This window comes from Mastigoproctus giganteus, chromosome 8 (genome assembly GCF_048544385.1).
Source record: "Mastigoproctus giganteus isolate SK-2022 chromosome 8, ASM4854438v1, whole genome shotgun sequence".
NCBI lineage: Eukaryota > Metazoa > Arthropoda > Arachnida > Uropygi > Thelyphonidae > Mastigoproctus > Mastigoproctus giganteus.
This window is the reverse complement of record NC_143582.1, coordinates 64,000,483-64,016,437: the sequence shown is the minus strand read 5'-3', so window position 1 is coordinate 64,016,437 and position 15,955 is coordinate 64,000,483. Positions and strand designations below refer to the sequence as shown.

At 37.4% G+C, this 15,955-nt stretch overlaps 1 protein-coding gene across 1 annotated transcript in view; it reads left to right on the top strand.

Annotated features, from left to right (window-relative positions):
* The window catches only part of LOC150081576 (uncharacterized), a 302,450-nt gene that overhangs the window by 195,068 nt on the left and 91,427 nt on the right, over nt 1–15,955 (top strand). The window contains exon 16 of the mRNA XM_090380248.1: nt 13,630–13,902. Within this exon, the coding sequence (XP_090236374.1) occupies nt 13,630–13,902 (273 nt within the window). The remainder of the gene's footprint in view (nt 1–13,629; nt 13,903–15,955) is intronic.

Below are 15,955 nucleotides of genomic sequence, written 5' to 3'. Positions count from 1 at the left end.
GTGTAGTAGTTGGATGTCACATAGATGATTAAAAAAAAAAAAAAAAAAAGTTTGGAGAGCCTCCAAGTCATAGAATGTGTTCAGTGAACCATAAAGTGGGTAATAGTAATAGAGGCATGTGATGCAAGAAAGCAAGTGTATGAGCTTATGTAGCATCAGGCAAAAAAAAATTCACACAACTATTCCTTCCAAATGTTTTTCCAGTTCCTCCTTGAATTTATTTAAGCTATCAACTTCCACAATGACAGATAGAAGTTTGTTCCAGCAATTAACCACCTGATGGCTAAAGACAAATTTCCTGAGTCCAAGAATGCTCTCCACCTCTTTTAATATAACTGGATAGATCCCATCCACCCCAGGTGCCTTTCTTATGTTCAGCTTCAATAATTTCTCCTCCACTTTGCTCTCAGTTATTATAAAATCATTTAAGCACCCTGGGCTAAGGTAAGAAAGCCTGCACGAGAAGTATGCAAAAGTTCAATGAAATTTACCGGTAAAAGTACTTTACCTTAATGGCATTTGTATTGTTGCTTGCTCGGTAAACAGATGGTGGGTGTTATCAGTCTGAAGTAGAAGTTGAATCCCATGGGAGGTATAAACCCCTCCCAAAGTGGAGGGGGTGGCTAACCTTTTTTTCTTTATAATCACTAATTGAATCATGAACAGAGTCATATTGGAAGTTCTGGCGTCGTAAAAAAATGTTCGTAACATAGTTTCACTGGTAAACCTTTTGGAAGTTTGCCGTGCTTCTCCTGTGGGCTTCCTTTGCCTTTTTTTTTCCCTTAATAAACAATTTATCCACTAATCCACCAGTGATCCTAAAAAAAAAAAGGTCAGGTTGCTCCCTCCACTTCAGGAGGGTTTCAATCTCCCATGGGATTCAATTTCTACTCCTGACCGATAACACCCACTGTATGTTTACTGAGCGAGCAACAATACAAATGCCGTTATGGCAAAGTACTTTTACCGGTAAATTTAATTGAACTTTTGCGTGCTTCTCATGCAGGCTTTCTTTACCTTTGCCGCACCCTGCTACAATTTGATAATCTTCTGGCATTTCCCTTCCTTAATAACGCCTCATGTGTGAATGTAGATGCAAAATACTCATTCAGTTTGTTTGCTATCTGAACAGGATCATCAACAGTCGAACCATCAATATTAATTGGACCAATCTGATTCATCCCCTTCCTTTTAGAGTTTATATAAGAAAAGAAATCCTTGCTGTTTTTCTTAGCATCCTTTGCCTAATATCCTTTGTGACTTGATTACAGACCAGCTTATATCTGCCATAGGCTTCTGTGTCACCTGATAATTTATAGACATCCCATGCATTTTTCTTCTCTGCCAAGAGTCTCATCAGTGCATTTGACAACCATTTAGGCCTAAACCTTGAACAATATTGGGGGGGGGGGATACATGGACTAATAGATTAACAGTAGCCGCTGGCAGAGATGAAAGTGATTCTTGCACTACTTTTATTGAAATTAGCAGCATCCTGGAAAACAAGATGTAGGGGATTTCAGAGACTACTGGGAGTCATTGTGGTAGAAGTAAACACATCGGTTGTGTTAGGGTAGCTAAGGATAGGAACAGGTGCATGTATACTTGCGTGTACACCAATACGAGAATGAGTTATAAATAAATTTGATGAATTTGAGGTGTTTGTTGGGATATTAGTTGGGATATCAGAGACGTGGTGTCACACAGATACAAGGAATTCAGAACTGGAATTTGGGGAGTACAATGTGTACAGGAAGGATAGGGAGGAGAAATTATGCTATTAGTTAAGAAACACACAAAATCCAAGGAGGTACGGCCAGTCGATATCGCTGGACAGTGCAGTGTCAAGTCAGTTTGGTGTAACATAAGCACTGGGAAATCAAAATTAAGAATAGGAGTGTGTTATAGGCCTAATGACTCTGATGAGTATAATAAAAAACTGTAGAAGTAAATAGAGTGGGCCAGTAAATCAGGGCCCCTCCATAGCCAGATGGGAAGGAGCAGCAGTGCGTAGCACATATTGGACCGGGGTACGAGCCCGTCACCACCAAATACGGAGGATGCGGAAAGGTCAGTGAATGACCACAGCATATCCTGGAGCATTTTGGCCTTAGTTGCTAATGCTCCTAAAAACCAAATAACAAACAAACAAACAACCAGTAAATCAGTCTTATAATGGGCGATTTTAATTTCGCGGATATTGACTGGAATTTGTGGGTTGGTCACTAACACACCTAGCAAGGGTTTTGTGGATTTATTGGATGATTGTTTTTTACATCAGTATGTTTGCGAGGCAGCTAGTAGTCACCTTTGCTTTCGTAAAGCCGACTACGGAGGTCTGAGAGAGTATTTAAATTCTATACGGTGGGACTAACTGTTGATGTTACCAACAACAAATTCAAAATGGGAAGCATTCAAAGAATTAATCTTGGAAGCTACTAGTTTTTGCATACCAACAAACAAATATTGTTCAAGGTTTACGCCTAAATTACTTAGGATGTCAGATGAACTAATGAGACATGTGGCAGAGAAGAAAAATGCATGGGATGCATATAAATTAATGGGTGACATGGAAGCCTATGATAAATATAAGCTGGTCTGAAACCAAGTCACAATGGAGGTTAGGCAAGCAAAGGCAGATTATGAGAAATCTTTGACAAAGGATGCAAAGAAAAACAGCAAAGAGTTCTTTACCTTTGTAAACTCTAGAAGGAAGGGGGATGAATCAGATTGGTCCACTGGATAGCGATGGCTCAGGTGGCTAACAAACTAAATGAGTATTTTGCATCTACATTCAAACATGAGTTGTTCAGGGAGGGGAATGCAAGAGGTGAACTAAACTCTGGCAGTGAGATAGATGATTTTGAGCTAACTGAGAGGAAAGTCGAGGAGAAATTATTGAAGATAAACATAAAAAAGGCACATTGGGTTAATGGGATCTATCCAGTTATATTAAAGGAGGAGGCAACAAAGGAAGTAAGCAAACCCTTAGCCATAATTATGAGAGCTTCCTTCAACTCAGGGGAGGTACCCATGGACTAGAGATGTGCAAATGTGACCCCAATTCACGAAGGAGTATCAAAGAGGACACAAGTAATTATAGACCTGTTAGTTTAACTTCTGTTCCAGGAAAATTAATGGAGCAACTGGTTAAAGAAGCACTACAGGATCATCTAGACAAGACTTCAGTTATAGTTGGACACAGCATGAGTTTGATAAGGGAAAATCTTGTCTGACCAGTTTCATTGGATATGATGTGGTCACAAAGCAACTGGATGCAGGGAATAACTTTGATATCATATATTCGGATCTTAGAAAGGCTTTTGATACTGTTGCACAAATTGGAGCAGTGCGGCATTGGAGGCAAATTGCTGCTGTGGATAAAGGGATGGTTGAGTGGGAGAAGACAGAGAGTGGTAATCAATGGACACTGCTCTTCATGGACTAATGTTATTAGTGGAGGCCCTCAGGGTGAAATGTTGGGTCCATTGTTGTTTTCTGTATTTATAAATGATATTGATGATGGTATATCAGGCTTAATGTCCAAGTTTACAGATGATACGAAGGTTGGCAGAGTTGTTAATGACACTAATGACAGTATGCTTCTGCAATAGGATCTAGAAAAGTTGAGCAAATGGGTTGAGAGGTGGCAAATGAAGTTTAACATTGACAAATGTAAAGTACTACATATGGGAAGCAGTAACCCCAGAGTAACGTATCAACTCTGTGGTACTACCTGACAGTGGCAGAGAATGAAAAGAACCTGGGGGTAATTGTGCAGGCAGATATGAAGTTTCCTGAGCAGTGCAAATGGTCTGCAAGAGTAGCTCCTGGTGTGTTGTCAATGATATACAGGAATTTTTCTAGCAGGGATAAGGAGGTGATTATCCCCTTGTATAAAGCAATGGTCAGGCCACACCTTGAATGCTGTATACAGGTCTGGAGGCCTCATTTAAGAAGGATGTAGAGGTGTTGGAACGAGTACAGAGAAGGGCAACAATATTAGTGAATGGAACAAAGGGTTGCTCTTACGAAGAAAGGCTTAAGTTTTGCAGATTACAGCGTTTGGAGACTAGGCACCTGTGAGGTGATCTGATTGAGGTGTGTAAAGCCTTGAATGGTTTGAGCATGCTCAGTGCTGATGGAATTCTCCTCTTGCTCTGAATAATCACCTGAGAGGGCATAAATTCAAATTGAGTTAAAATAGTTGTAGTGTAGTGGGTAGATGATTGGTGGAACAGACTTCCATCTTTTGTTGTGGAAGTTGATAGCCTAAATAAATTTAAGGCTGAGCTGGACAGGTATTTGGAATGAATGGAGGAGTGAAATCGGAGCTTGGTTTTTTTTTTTTTTTTTTTGGCTGATACTGCATAAGCTTGTTTTCTTGCATTGTGTGCCTCTGCTAATGCTAATATTTATTAATAGGTATGAAATGCCTAGTAGCTTCCATGATTATTTCCTTGAATTCTTCCCACTTAGAATTTGCTGTTGGTAACATCATCAGTTGGTCCAACTGTACAGAATTAAAAAACTGTCTGAGACCACTGTAGTCACCTTTACAGAAGCAAAAACCCTTTCCTTTATCCCTGATGGTAATTATATCTTTAAGTAAATCCACATCAGTACACTGTGATCACTGCCACCTAGTGGTTCTTTATCTGCAAATTCTTAATACACGAATGATCACTGCTGATAACCAGGTCAAGAGTATTACCCTCTCTGGTTGCCTCTCAAACATGCTGCTGCAGATAACAATCATCCAGTAAATCCACAAAAGTCTTGCTAGTGTGTGATTGACCAACCCACAAGGTCCAATCAATATCCAGGAAGTTAAATTCCCTCATTATAAGACATTCTGATTTACTAGCCCACTCTGTCTCTCTACAATTGTTCGTTGTACTCATTAGAGTCATTAGGCCTATAACACATTCCTACTCTTATTTTTGCTTTCCCAGTACTTACGTAACACCAAACTGACTCAACATTTCACTGTCCAACTATGTCAACTGAATGCACTTCCTTTGATTTTATGTTTTTCTTAATTAACATGCAAATTCCAGTTCTGCATTCCTAATATCTGTGTGACACCATGTCTCTGATATCCCAACAGTATCTGCCTTTAATGTCTTGACCAACACTTCAAATTCATCAAATTTATTTACTATACTTCTAGCATTGGTATACATGAAGTATACATGCATCTGTTCTTATTCTTAGTTACCCTAACACATCCCATGTATTTATTTGTTTTATGATTGCCATCAGTCCCTTAAACCCCCAGAACTCCTCGCTCCAGGCCACTGCTTATTCTAATAGAAGTAGTACAAAAATCACTGGCTAAGGTAAAGAAAGCCAACATGAGAACAACGAGAAATGTCGGAAAACATACGCAGAAAATTAGTTTCCCGACACCGGACTCTAGCACTGCTCGCTCTGTAAACAGACTGTAGGTGTTATCGGTCTGGAGCAATAATCGAGAAGGATATATTGATTGACAGGTAGGCGTGGTAAACAATGAAATGATGTGTGGTTGGCACGACAGATGACAAGCTACTGTGTAGCCATTGGTTGGCATTATTGTGTATTTATGAGTAAAGAACAGTGCATAGTAGTTTTGTGATGAACGATAAACAGGTAATAGCAGCGATAAATCTTTTAAAGATGGAAGAAATTTGTAAGGGAAATAAAATGTTGGTTAATTTTTTGATGAAAACTAAATAAAAGTTTCCTTCCGTTCATTTTTATGTTCTTCATTATGTTTTTTTCTCATTATTAAAAGCAGACTTTTGGCGTTCATGAGTGTTTTTACTATATTGTTGATTTAGGTTTAGTTACGAAAAAAGGAAAAGGTTTCTTTATTTTTCGTTATATTTCATAACCTGACCTTTTTTCACCATTAGGGCATATTATTGAACAAGAAAATAAAAATACAATCATAAAAAGGTAATGAATGCATTTCTAAATATGACTGTGATTCTAAAGAAAGAAGGTTAGGTTACCGCCTCCACTTTGGGAGGGATTCATGCTCCCATGGGATTCAAGTGGAAGTAACCTGACCTTTTTTCATCATTATGGAAAGCGTTCATTAGGGTAAGTTACCGTTAATGCTTCTAAGTGCTGTTAAACCGATGTTAATGTGTTGTGTTCCCGCACCAATCAGCACATCGTTTGCTACGCTTATCTGTCAATCAATATATCGTTCTCGACTTTGCTCCAGACCGATAACACCTACCGTCTGTTTACCAAGCGAGCAGTGCTAGAGTGCTGTATCGGGAAACTAATTTTCCATGTATGTTATCTGACTTTTCTCGTCATTCTCATATTGGCTTTCTTTACCTTCGCCAAATCACCTTCACCTCTGCCTGCTGCTACTTTTAACCTTTTAGTCTGTGAATCCCCCCAACAGTATCACCCTTTGTGCTCTTAAAAGATAGTTCACATCTCATTCATACCATCTGCAGAGACATCACAGAGCTAGTCCAAGAAGCTACAAGAACATCTCTCATGTCATTCATCTGTAGATTGCTTTATAGTCTTGGGTTGACTGATAGGCTAGCTGCATAAGCCCAGTATCATGGTCACTGATGTTCCTGGATTTCAGAAGTGGCAGAAGGTGTATGGAGTAATGATTTTCTCTATGATGTTTCTTTTTGATGGACATATTTGGTTGTGTGGTAATTGCCCAGAGATGGCCCTGTTAGAATGCATCATACTCTGCCATGAACTCTGGCAGAGGCAATCTGACATTATGGGTTCATTTGGCCTGTTAGTGGTAATGCCTGAAATTCGGAGTCCCTGTACTTGGACCTTTTTTTTTCTGGTAATTAATGCTGCCTGTACTGTGGTAGTACTATGGAAATGGGCCCTGTTGTTGTCAGTGTCATTGCTCCATGTCATACAGGACTGGTTTATAGACAGTTAAGTTAAAAAGTTGGACTGACTAAATCTGAGTGCAGTCATTAACTTCATTGAATACCCGTGAGATGAAATGGAGTGCTGGATTAGGTTGCAGTCAAAACAACACTCTTCTAAATTGGTTCTGGTAGCTGAGAAATGGAAGTGAATTCTAGATAACCTGTCACCTGCTGTAAACTGTTAGAAAGAAAGTATTCCCAGGAAGATTGTGTGGTCCTACTGCATATTAAATTCTTTAATTAAAAAACCCTTTTGCAATTACCTCGGGAGGAGGGGGAAAACAAGAGAGAGAGAGAGAGAGAGAGAGAGAGATTATATAGTTACAAAATATGCAAAATTCCTAGATCTAGCAAGGTTCTTTTCCTTAATTTAACCTTTGCTGCCAGATTTGAGAGGTTCAAATCTGAGTTAAATCTCTTTTCTTAAGGAAATAAATTAATAAAATTATAATATAAAGCAAGCAAGCAAAACTGTAATTTATTTTATATATTTCTGTTAATTATTTAACAAAACTGGCAGATTAATAGTTAGCAATACAAATCAATTTTGTGAAATTCCTGCATAGTAACAGATGCATGTATAATTTAATTCAACTTTTTAACAACTTTTCTGATTATAAAAACAGACACAGTGCTAACTGTATATTGATCTTGGTTTTTTAAAGAAAAGCAAGAAATTGAAAACTTTTTAAAATTTATACAAAAAAGTAACCTACTTTTTGCTAAATAAAAAAAAATGTGTTAAAATTATATTAAGGGATGCAGCAAAAGAGGTAAGAAGCCCTTTAGCCATGATTTGGCTAAATCCGAGTATCCTCAGATTTAGGGGAGTCCCTATGGACTGGTGAAGGTATCCCCCATTTCACAAGGGGATAATTAAAGGGAAGCATGAGCATTACACACTTGTTGGCTTGACTTCTGTTTTAAGGAAAATAATGGAGTCACTGGTTAAAGAAGTAATGCAGGACAGTTTAGACAGGAGTGCAGTTAACAAATTCATACTACAGCCACAGCATGAATTGGTTAAGGGGCAGGTTGTCTGACCAATCTGATCAAATGCCATGACACAGAAACAAAGAAACTGGATGCAAAAAAAAAATTTTGATATTATATACTTAGATTTCATAAACGCTGTCGATACTGTTACTCATAAAAGGGTGCTCTACAAAAAGAGCAGTTTTTAGCATTAAAGGTAAGCTGCTGCTATCAGTAAAGGAATGGTTGAGTGGATGAAAACTGAGTGAATATCAATGGGCACTGCTCTTCTTGGACTAATGTTATTAGCAGAGTTACCCAGTGTTCGGTGCTGTAGTTTTCTGTATTTATTAATGATATTCATGATGATATATCAGGCTTAATGTCTTAAGTTTGCAGATGATACGAAGGTTGGCAGGGTGATTTAATACAGAAGAGCAGGTCTGGAAGCCACTTTTTTTGGAAGTATCTGTACCTGTTGGAATGGATGCAGAGAAGAACAATGAGATTATAAAGGCTTCATTTCTGAAATTGCATCTAAAGACTATGCACCGCAAGTACAGTCTCTAGCTGCAATGTCATTCTCCTATTGTGCAAACTGTACACATGAGGGGGACAAAAATTCAAATTGAGAAAGGATGGTTGTAGGATAGATGTGTAGAAATTTGCCTTCAGCCAGCGGGTGATTTATTGTTGGAAATACTCCCATTTGGTGATGTAGAGATGGGAAGTTTGAATAAATTAAAGGAAGAACTATACAAACTGTTAGAGGGGATGAAAAGTGATATGGGAAGTTTTTTTTTTTTTTTTTTTGAATGAATCAAATTGGATTTTATTATGCATATACAAATTCTTCTCACTCAACTACCAAGTATCACTTAAGGGCAATAGAGCCATAAACAACTTTTCAGCTCTAATGCTGCAATTTGTAGTATCCTGTATTTTATGATATATCATGCTTTACATACACCGATGAGCCAAAACATTATGGCCATCTACCTAATATGATGTTGGTCCTCCATGTGCAGCCAAAATAGCTCATACCCATCAAGGCATGGATGCTTCAAGATTTCTAAATGTGTCTTGTAGTATCTGGTACCAACACATAACCGGCAGATCCTTTAACTCCTGTAAGGTCTGTGGTTGAGATGCCACAGATCGGAATTGCTGTTCCAACATAAACCACCGATGCTCAATGGGGTTGATGTCTGGGGAATTTAGATGCCAGGGCAATACCTGGAAGTCTTCCTCATGTTCCGCGAACCAGTCCCCAACAGTCCGGGTGGTGTGGCATGGCACATTATCCTGCCGAAAGACTGCATTGCCAGAGTGGAAGACCTGCCACGAAAGGGTGTACCTGGTCAGCAATGATGTTTAGGTAGGTCGTAGACATCTACCTAAGTAGATGTCTACCACCTACCTAAAGTAGAGTGCCTGGCACATGGATGACTGGACCCAGGGTATCCCAGCAGTACATTGCCCAAAGCATGACACTGCTGCCACCACCGGCTTGTTTTTGTCCCAAGTGCATCCAGGTGCCATCATTTCCCCAGGTAAATGATGCACACATACCTGGCCATCCACGTGGTGCAACAAGAAACATGATTCCTTGGACCAGATGACCTTCTTCCAGTCACTCAAGGTCCAGTTTCAATGCTCGCTTGCCCATTGTAGGTGCTGTCGCTGGTGAACCATGGTCAGCTTGGGCACTTGGAGCGGCCTGCGGCTACGCAGCCCCATTTTCAGCAGGATTCGATGTACTGTGTGACACATTACTCCCGTCACCAGCATTCCAATTACCAGCAAGTTATGCCACAATTGCCCTTCTGTTGCCATGTACCATCCGGGAAAGCCTTCACTCACCTCGAGCATCGATGAGCTGTGGTCATCCAATACCTTGCTGGCTGTTCATGGGTTCCCCCTCTTTGGACCACTTTCAGTAGGTACTAACCACGGCTGACTGTGATCATCCCACCAGCCTTGCTGTTTTGGATATGCTCTGACCCAGTCGTCTGGCCATTACAATTTTGCCTTTGTCAAACTCGCTTAAATCTGCTGCCTTTCCCATCTGAAGAATAAGAGTAATACTGAATAAAGAGCTCAGTATCAGGTGTTTTTATACTGTGTCCCCGACCCGCGCAGCCGTAGTTCACCTGCAGTTGCTTCGATTTGTATAGGTGGTCATAATGTTTTGGCTCATTGGCGTATGTGTTTGTTCTCTAAAATTAATATTTTTCAATTTTAGAAATGAGTGGACATTACTTTGTTGCATGAAATCTAATTACAAGAAGCATTTGGTCTCATTTCTCTATCATCAGGAGTAGATCTGTACACAAAACTCTCTTGTTATTTTTTGGGGTAAAAAAAAAAAAAAAAAAGTCGGAAGCTGCCTTCAAAATGTGTAGTCTTCTTATTGTTATGTTAGAATATGTTTACTTTTTTAATCACAAAAATCAAATTAAATCATCATAAAGCTAAGCTTATTCTTACTAAATATGAAATTTTCAATAGAGATACATCTAATTCTGTTTTTGCACGAACTATTTTTACACGAATTTGATTTAACACGATTTCTATGAATTTTTTTTTTGCCTAAATTCTAAGAAATTTTTTTTTTATTTGTGGCATATTAGTATCATTTCTATATTACACGCACCAATAGATTGGATAACAGCTAGTGTGTGCGTTTTGAAATACGTGCTTTTGTTTACCAATGTGTACGTCTAGGTATCATCAACGTTTTTATTGAATTTGGTGCACATCTACGGTATTCATGCATTGTATTTTGTTGTTATTTGGTTTTTAGGAGCATTAGCAACTAAGGCCATATTGCTCCGGGATATGCGGTGGTCATTTCCTAACCTTTCCGCATCCTCCGTATTTGGTGGTGACGGGCTCGAACCCCGGTCTAATCAAGAAACATGTGCTACGCACTGCTGCTCCTTCCCACCTGGCTACGGAGGCGCCCATGCATTGTATCTTCGGAAGACATTTAATAGTAAGCTCTATTTCAAAGTGATTTGGCGCACTATGGTCATAGTTGCCGATGCGCCCAATAAATCCCGAAACAAACAAACAAACAAACTATTTCAAAGTGAAAGAATCTTTAGTGAAATTTGTGCACATATAAATTTATTAATTTTGCCTATAGTCAATAAATTGAAGTTTACAAATTTTTCATACCTTTTTTTTATATAACTGAGATATTTTTCGGTAGCCCTTATATAATGTCGAATAATTCGCCTATTACCAAAATGAAAAGGAAAGCGATTTCTTTGGAACTTAAAATTCAAATTTTAGATCGTCTTGCAACTGGACAAGGGGCTACGTTTGTAGGAAAGAATTTTGGTATACATGAAGCTACCGTAAGAACTACATGTGTGTATTAAGAAAAATGAAGCTGCAATTAGGAAGTCGGTATGTTCTGGAACAAAAGTAAATGTTAATTCATCATCATATTCAAGAGATATTGTCAAGGAAAAAATGGAAAAGGCTCTGGTAATATGGTTAGAAGATCAGTCACAAAAAAGAGTACCATAGATGGAAATGCCATCAAGCAAACAGCACTAAGAATTTACAGACAGATTAAAGAAAAGGAGCCAAGCACTTCATCTCAGTTAAACAGAAAGTATGAATTTTCTGTGAGTACAGATTGGATGACAGAGTTTCTTAAAAGGAATGCTCTTCATAATATAAAAATTAAAGGTGAAACTGCATCTGCTGATGAATCGGCTGCTAAAGTATTCCTGCAGGAACTTGCAAAAATTATTGAAGATGGAGGATACACTCCTGATCAAGTGTTGGAATGCAGATGAAACTGGTTTCTTCTGGAAACGAATGCCGAACAGAAAGTATGTAGCCAAATCACAGAAAACTGCTGGTGGTTTTAAGGTAGCTAAGGATCGTGTGACCTTATTATTTTCCTCCAATGCTTCAGGAGATCGTATGTTGAAACCACTACTGGTAAATCAAGTCCTAAACCCACATTTGATGAAAGGTGTAGATATCAATAAACTGCCTGCTCACTGGATGGCAAACAAGAAGGCCTGGGTGACTACTGCTATCTTTACAGAATGGTTCAACAAATGTTTCATCCCAGAAGTCAGACGTTATATGAATTTGAAAGGTCTCAAATTTAAAGTTCTTCTGATTCTTGACAATGCACCCGGCCATCCTGTCTTGGAACACCCAAACGTACAAATTTTATTTCTGCCACCTAATACTACATCTTTGATACAACTGCTAGACCAAGGTATAATTGCGACAATTAAAACATACTATGTAAAACGAACATTCCAACATGTTTTAGACAAACTGAATGATGAAACACTAACAGTCATTGATGTGTGGAAGAAATTCTCAATTATGGATTGTATCAATCAGTTGGATTAGCATTAACTGAATTAAAACCAGCAACTTTAAATGCGTGTTGGAAAGCGGTTTGGCCACAATGTGTAAAAAGCAAAGATCCCATCATCCCTAATACGACCGGATTTCCCAACATCATTACAATGGCATACAAAATTGGTGGAGAAGGATTCGATGATCTATCGTTTGAAGATATTGATGAATTGTTAACCGACAAAGTGCTAAGCGAAGATGAAATAGTAGAGGTTGTCCTTGGGACTCCTTATCCCTCAGAACGTAGTGATAATGAAGAAAATGATCCTGTTCTAAATGCAGATTTAATAAAAGAAGGTCTGGAACTGGCCATAAAATTAGGTAATCATTTTGTCAAACATGACCCTAATGAGGAACGCACTGGGAAGTTTCAACGTGAACTGAAGTTGTCGACAGCCTCTTACAGAGAATTATATAACGGCCTAACCAAAACACGAACACAACAATTAATAACTGAATTCATTCGTAAAACCGGTGAAACATCAGCACCAGAGGAGACTCGTGCTGATTTTTCTCAAGAGATCACAGAAAGAATTTCATTAATAGAGGAAGAAGATGATGTCCACAACATTTCTCGTGATAGCAGTGATATTCCAGTCATACACAAACGTATGCGCCGTTTATTATCAGAAAGTGAAAATGAATAAAATCTTTTTATGTGTAAAACAGATTTTTTTTGTTAATGAAGAATTTTTTTCATTTCATATGCATACAAATTTATTTTTATACATTTTCATTACATATTATTACATGTGTATTTTGTTGAAATGAAATAAAATAATAAGCTTAAAACGAATATTTTTATGTGTTTTTTGTTTTTTTTTTTTTTTTTTTTTTTTTTTTATTATTTTTATTGATTTTTTTAGATCCGGAACCAATCTTCTTTTCTTCCATAAGTACAATGGCTTTTTTTACGCGAATTTTTTTTACACGTATTTTTCAGGAACGTATCTATTGTGTAAAAACAGAATTAGGTGTATATCCTTTATTTTGGTTTCATAATATATAAGACACTGTATCATAGCATTCCTGAATTTCATAGTGCCATCAGTGGCGAGTAATAATTCTAATACCATGTACATAGATGAAAGCAGCATATGCTGGATATTAGCACAGATTTAATATACAAGGTAGATGTCAGTGTGTCTGTGTGAGATAAAGCAGTACTTCTCCCTGTAACTGTACTCTTTTGGAATGATATATATATATATATGCACATGTATATATGTAAATGCACGTGCACACACACACACACACACACACACACACACACACACACACACACACTAGAATTTAACTCTGTAATTCCAGTTATTTTTTATTTATTTTATCTTTTTAGGAAATGACAAGGGATGAGGTCATGGAAGAAAAATTAGCTATTCAGAAGGTATTGCTAAAATTTGAAAGCATTCATGGCAGACCAACTTCAAAAATAGATAGAGAGGTTGTGCACCCTTTGTATGATCGCTATAGAAGTGTGAAACGTATGATTTCTAGGTTTAGTTCTCTTCGATCATCCTCTAAAGGAAAGGATTCTTCAATGGAGCTCCAACCTATTCTTGAGCATGAAGCTATGGATTTCACGTCTCCTGAACATAAGAGAACATTAGAGGTACTAAATTGAAGTCAGTGAGTTAATCTTGTTAGAAATATGTATATTGTTTATTGATTTCACCACACCTGAAAACTCTTAAATGTTTACAATGAAATATTAGTAAATTTATCCAAATAATATTTTTTGTTTTTAAATGAAATTGAAATAACTTAATCCTTAGAGGAGACTCAATTAAGATGCCTAGTTACCAAGCTCTGTACCTATATATTTGAAGTTTTTACTCATATGGTCATCCTTTTTGCCAATCTCACAGGCATTGTCCATCTTTGAACACTTTCAAGCAACTCTGTCTTTTTTTAGGTGTGATCTCCATTCCATACTTGAATGCAATATTCCAAATGTGGTCCTACAATTGCCTTACATGCCGGGTTAATGACTTCCCAGTTTTCGCAAGAAAATGCTTAATAAATCATCAATAGGGCACTGTGGACCTTTCCTTGCTGCTAATGTACTCTGCTCAGAGAACTTTATGTTCAACTAAATCATAATTCCCAAATCTCTTTTTCCTTTACTGTTTTTATTCAATTTTATTTTATTTTATTTTATTCAATTATACAAATTATTTTGTTTCCCAAGTGTAAGAACTTGCATTTTTCTGGATTAAAATTTAGTTGCCACTTTTCCGACCATCGTTGAAGTCTATCTAAGTCATCCTGAAGAAGTGCTGCTTTGAGCTGTTCACTTATGGGGTCTTGTCACTGATATACAAAAATTTTGCTTGCATGGATAAGGTGATTTATTATTTTTCTAATTTTTTTACGATAAAATATGAACGAAAAGAAAACACGCAGTTTTAACATTGCAACAAAAAACTGAAATTATTGATAGAATTAGAAAAAGGTCAAAATTTAGGAAATCTCTCCAAGAGTTTAATGTGGGGACTTCCAACAATTTACGACATCAAGAAAAATTCCAATGCTATTACAGAATTTGTGTCGATTATGGATAGTGAAGGGGGATCTAGGAGGAAAAATACTATGTTGAAACCTGAAATTGCCACTTTAGACAGTTCAATTTATTTTTTTGTTTTCTTCGGAAGCAAAGTTTAGGTCAACCAGTGTCTGACCCAGTGTTGTGAAAAAGCATTGGATTTTTGTCGAAAATTAAGAGGTAATTTTAAGGCAAGCACAGGTTGGCTGAAAAATTTTAAACTGAGTGTTTATGTGAACTAGACATTCGAGGCAGATAACTTTTTGCAGACAAATTGACAGCGGTGTCCTTTAAAAGTAAGCTCACTTCAGTTAAGCAAATTACGAGAAAGGAAACATTTATAATGTTGATGATAGGGCTTATTATGGAAAGCATTACTGAGAAAAACCCTAGGCACTAAAAGAGAAATGCCTGCACCAAGTTTTAAGATGAGAAAATAGCAAGTTACAATTGCTATGTGTGCAAAAGTGATTGGGATGCACAGATTGTCCGTGATCGTTGTCGGTAAGTCAAAAAAACTGAGAGCATTTAAAAATCTTTCTAATTTTCCTGTTTTGTATAGAAATCATAAAAATGCCTGGATGGATATTTTGTTTTCCGAGATTAGTTTATAATTTTTTTTATTTTATTAATCTTAATTATTTAATTTAATCATAAGGTCAGATTAAATTGATTTAATCTTGTTTAATTAAATTTATCAAAAAATTTGGCCTATTCAGAAGAGGTCTGACATAAATTATTCCTGATAACTGATGCTCTACTGTACTTGGATTTCAGGAAAACTTATGATACTGCTGCACATGGAATACTGCTATACAAATTGGAGCAGTGTTCACATTAGCGGCAAGTTGCTGCTATGGATAAAGGGATGGTTAAGCGGGAGAAGACAGAGGGGGTAATCAATGGACATTGCTCTTTGTTGACTGATATTATTAGTGAAGTTCCCCAGGGTTCATTGTTGGACCCATTGATTTTTTTTTTTTTAATGTTTATCAATGATATTGATGTAGGCATATCAGGTCTAATGTCCAAGTTTGCAAGTGATACAAAGGTTGGCAGGGTGGTTAGTGACAGTAATGCCAGTATGCTACTGCAACAGGATCTAGAAAAGTTAGTCAGA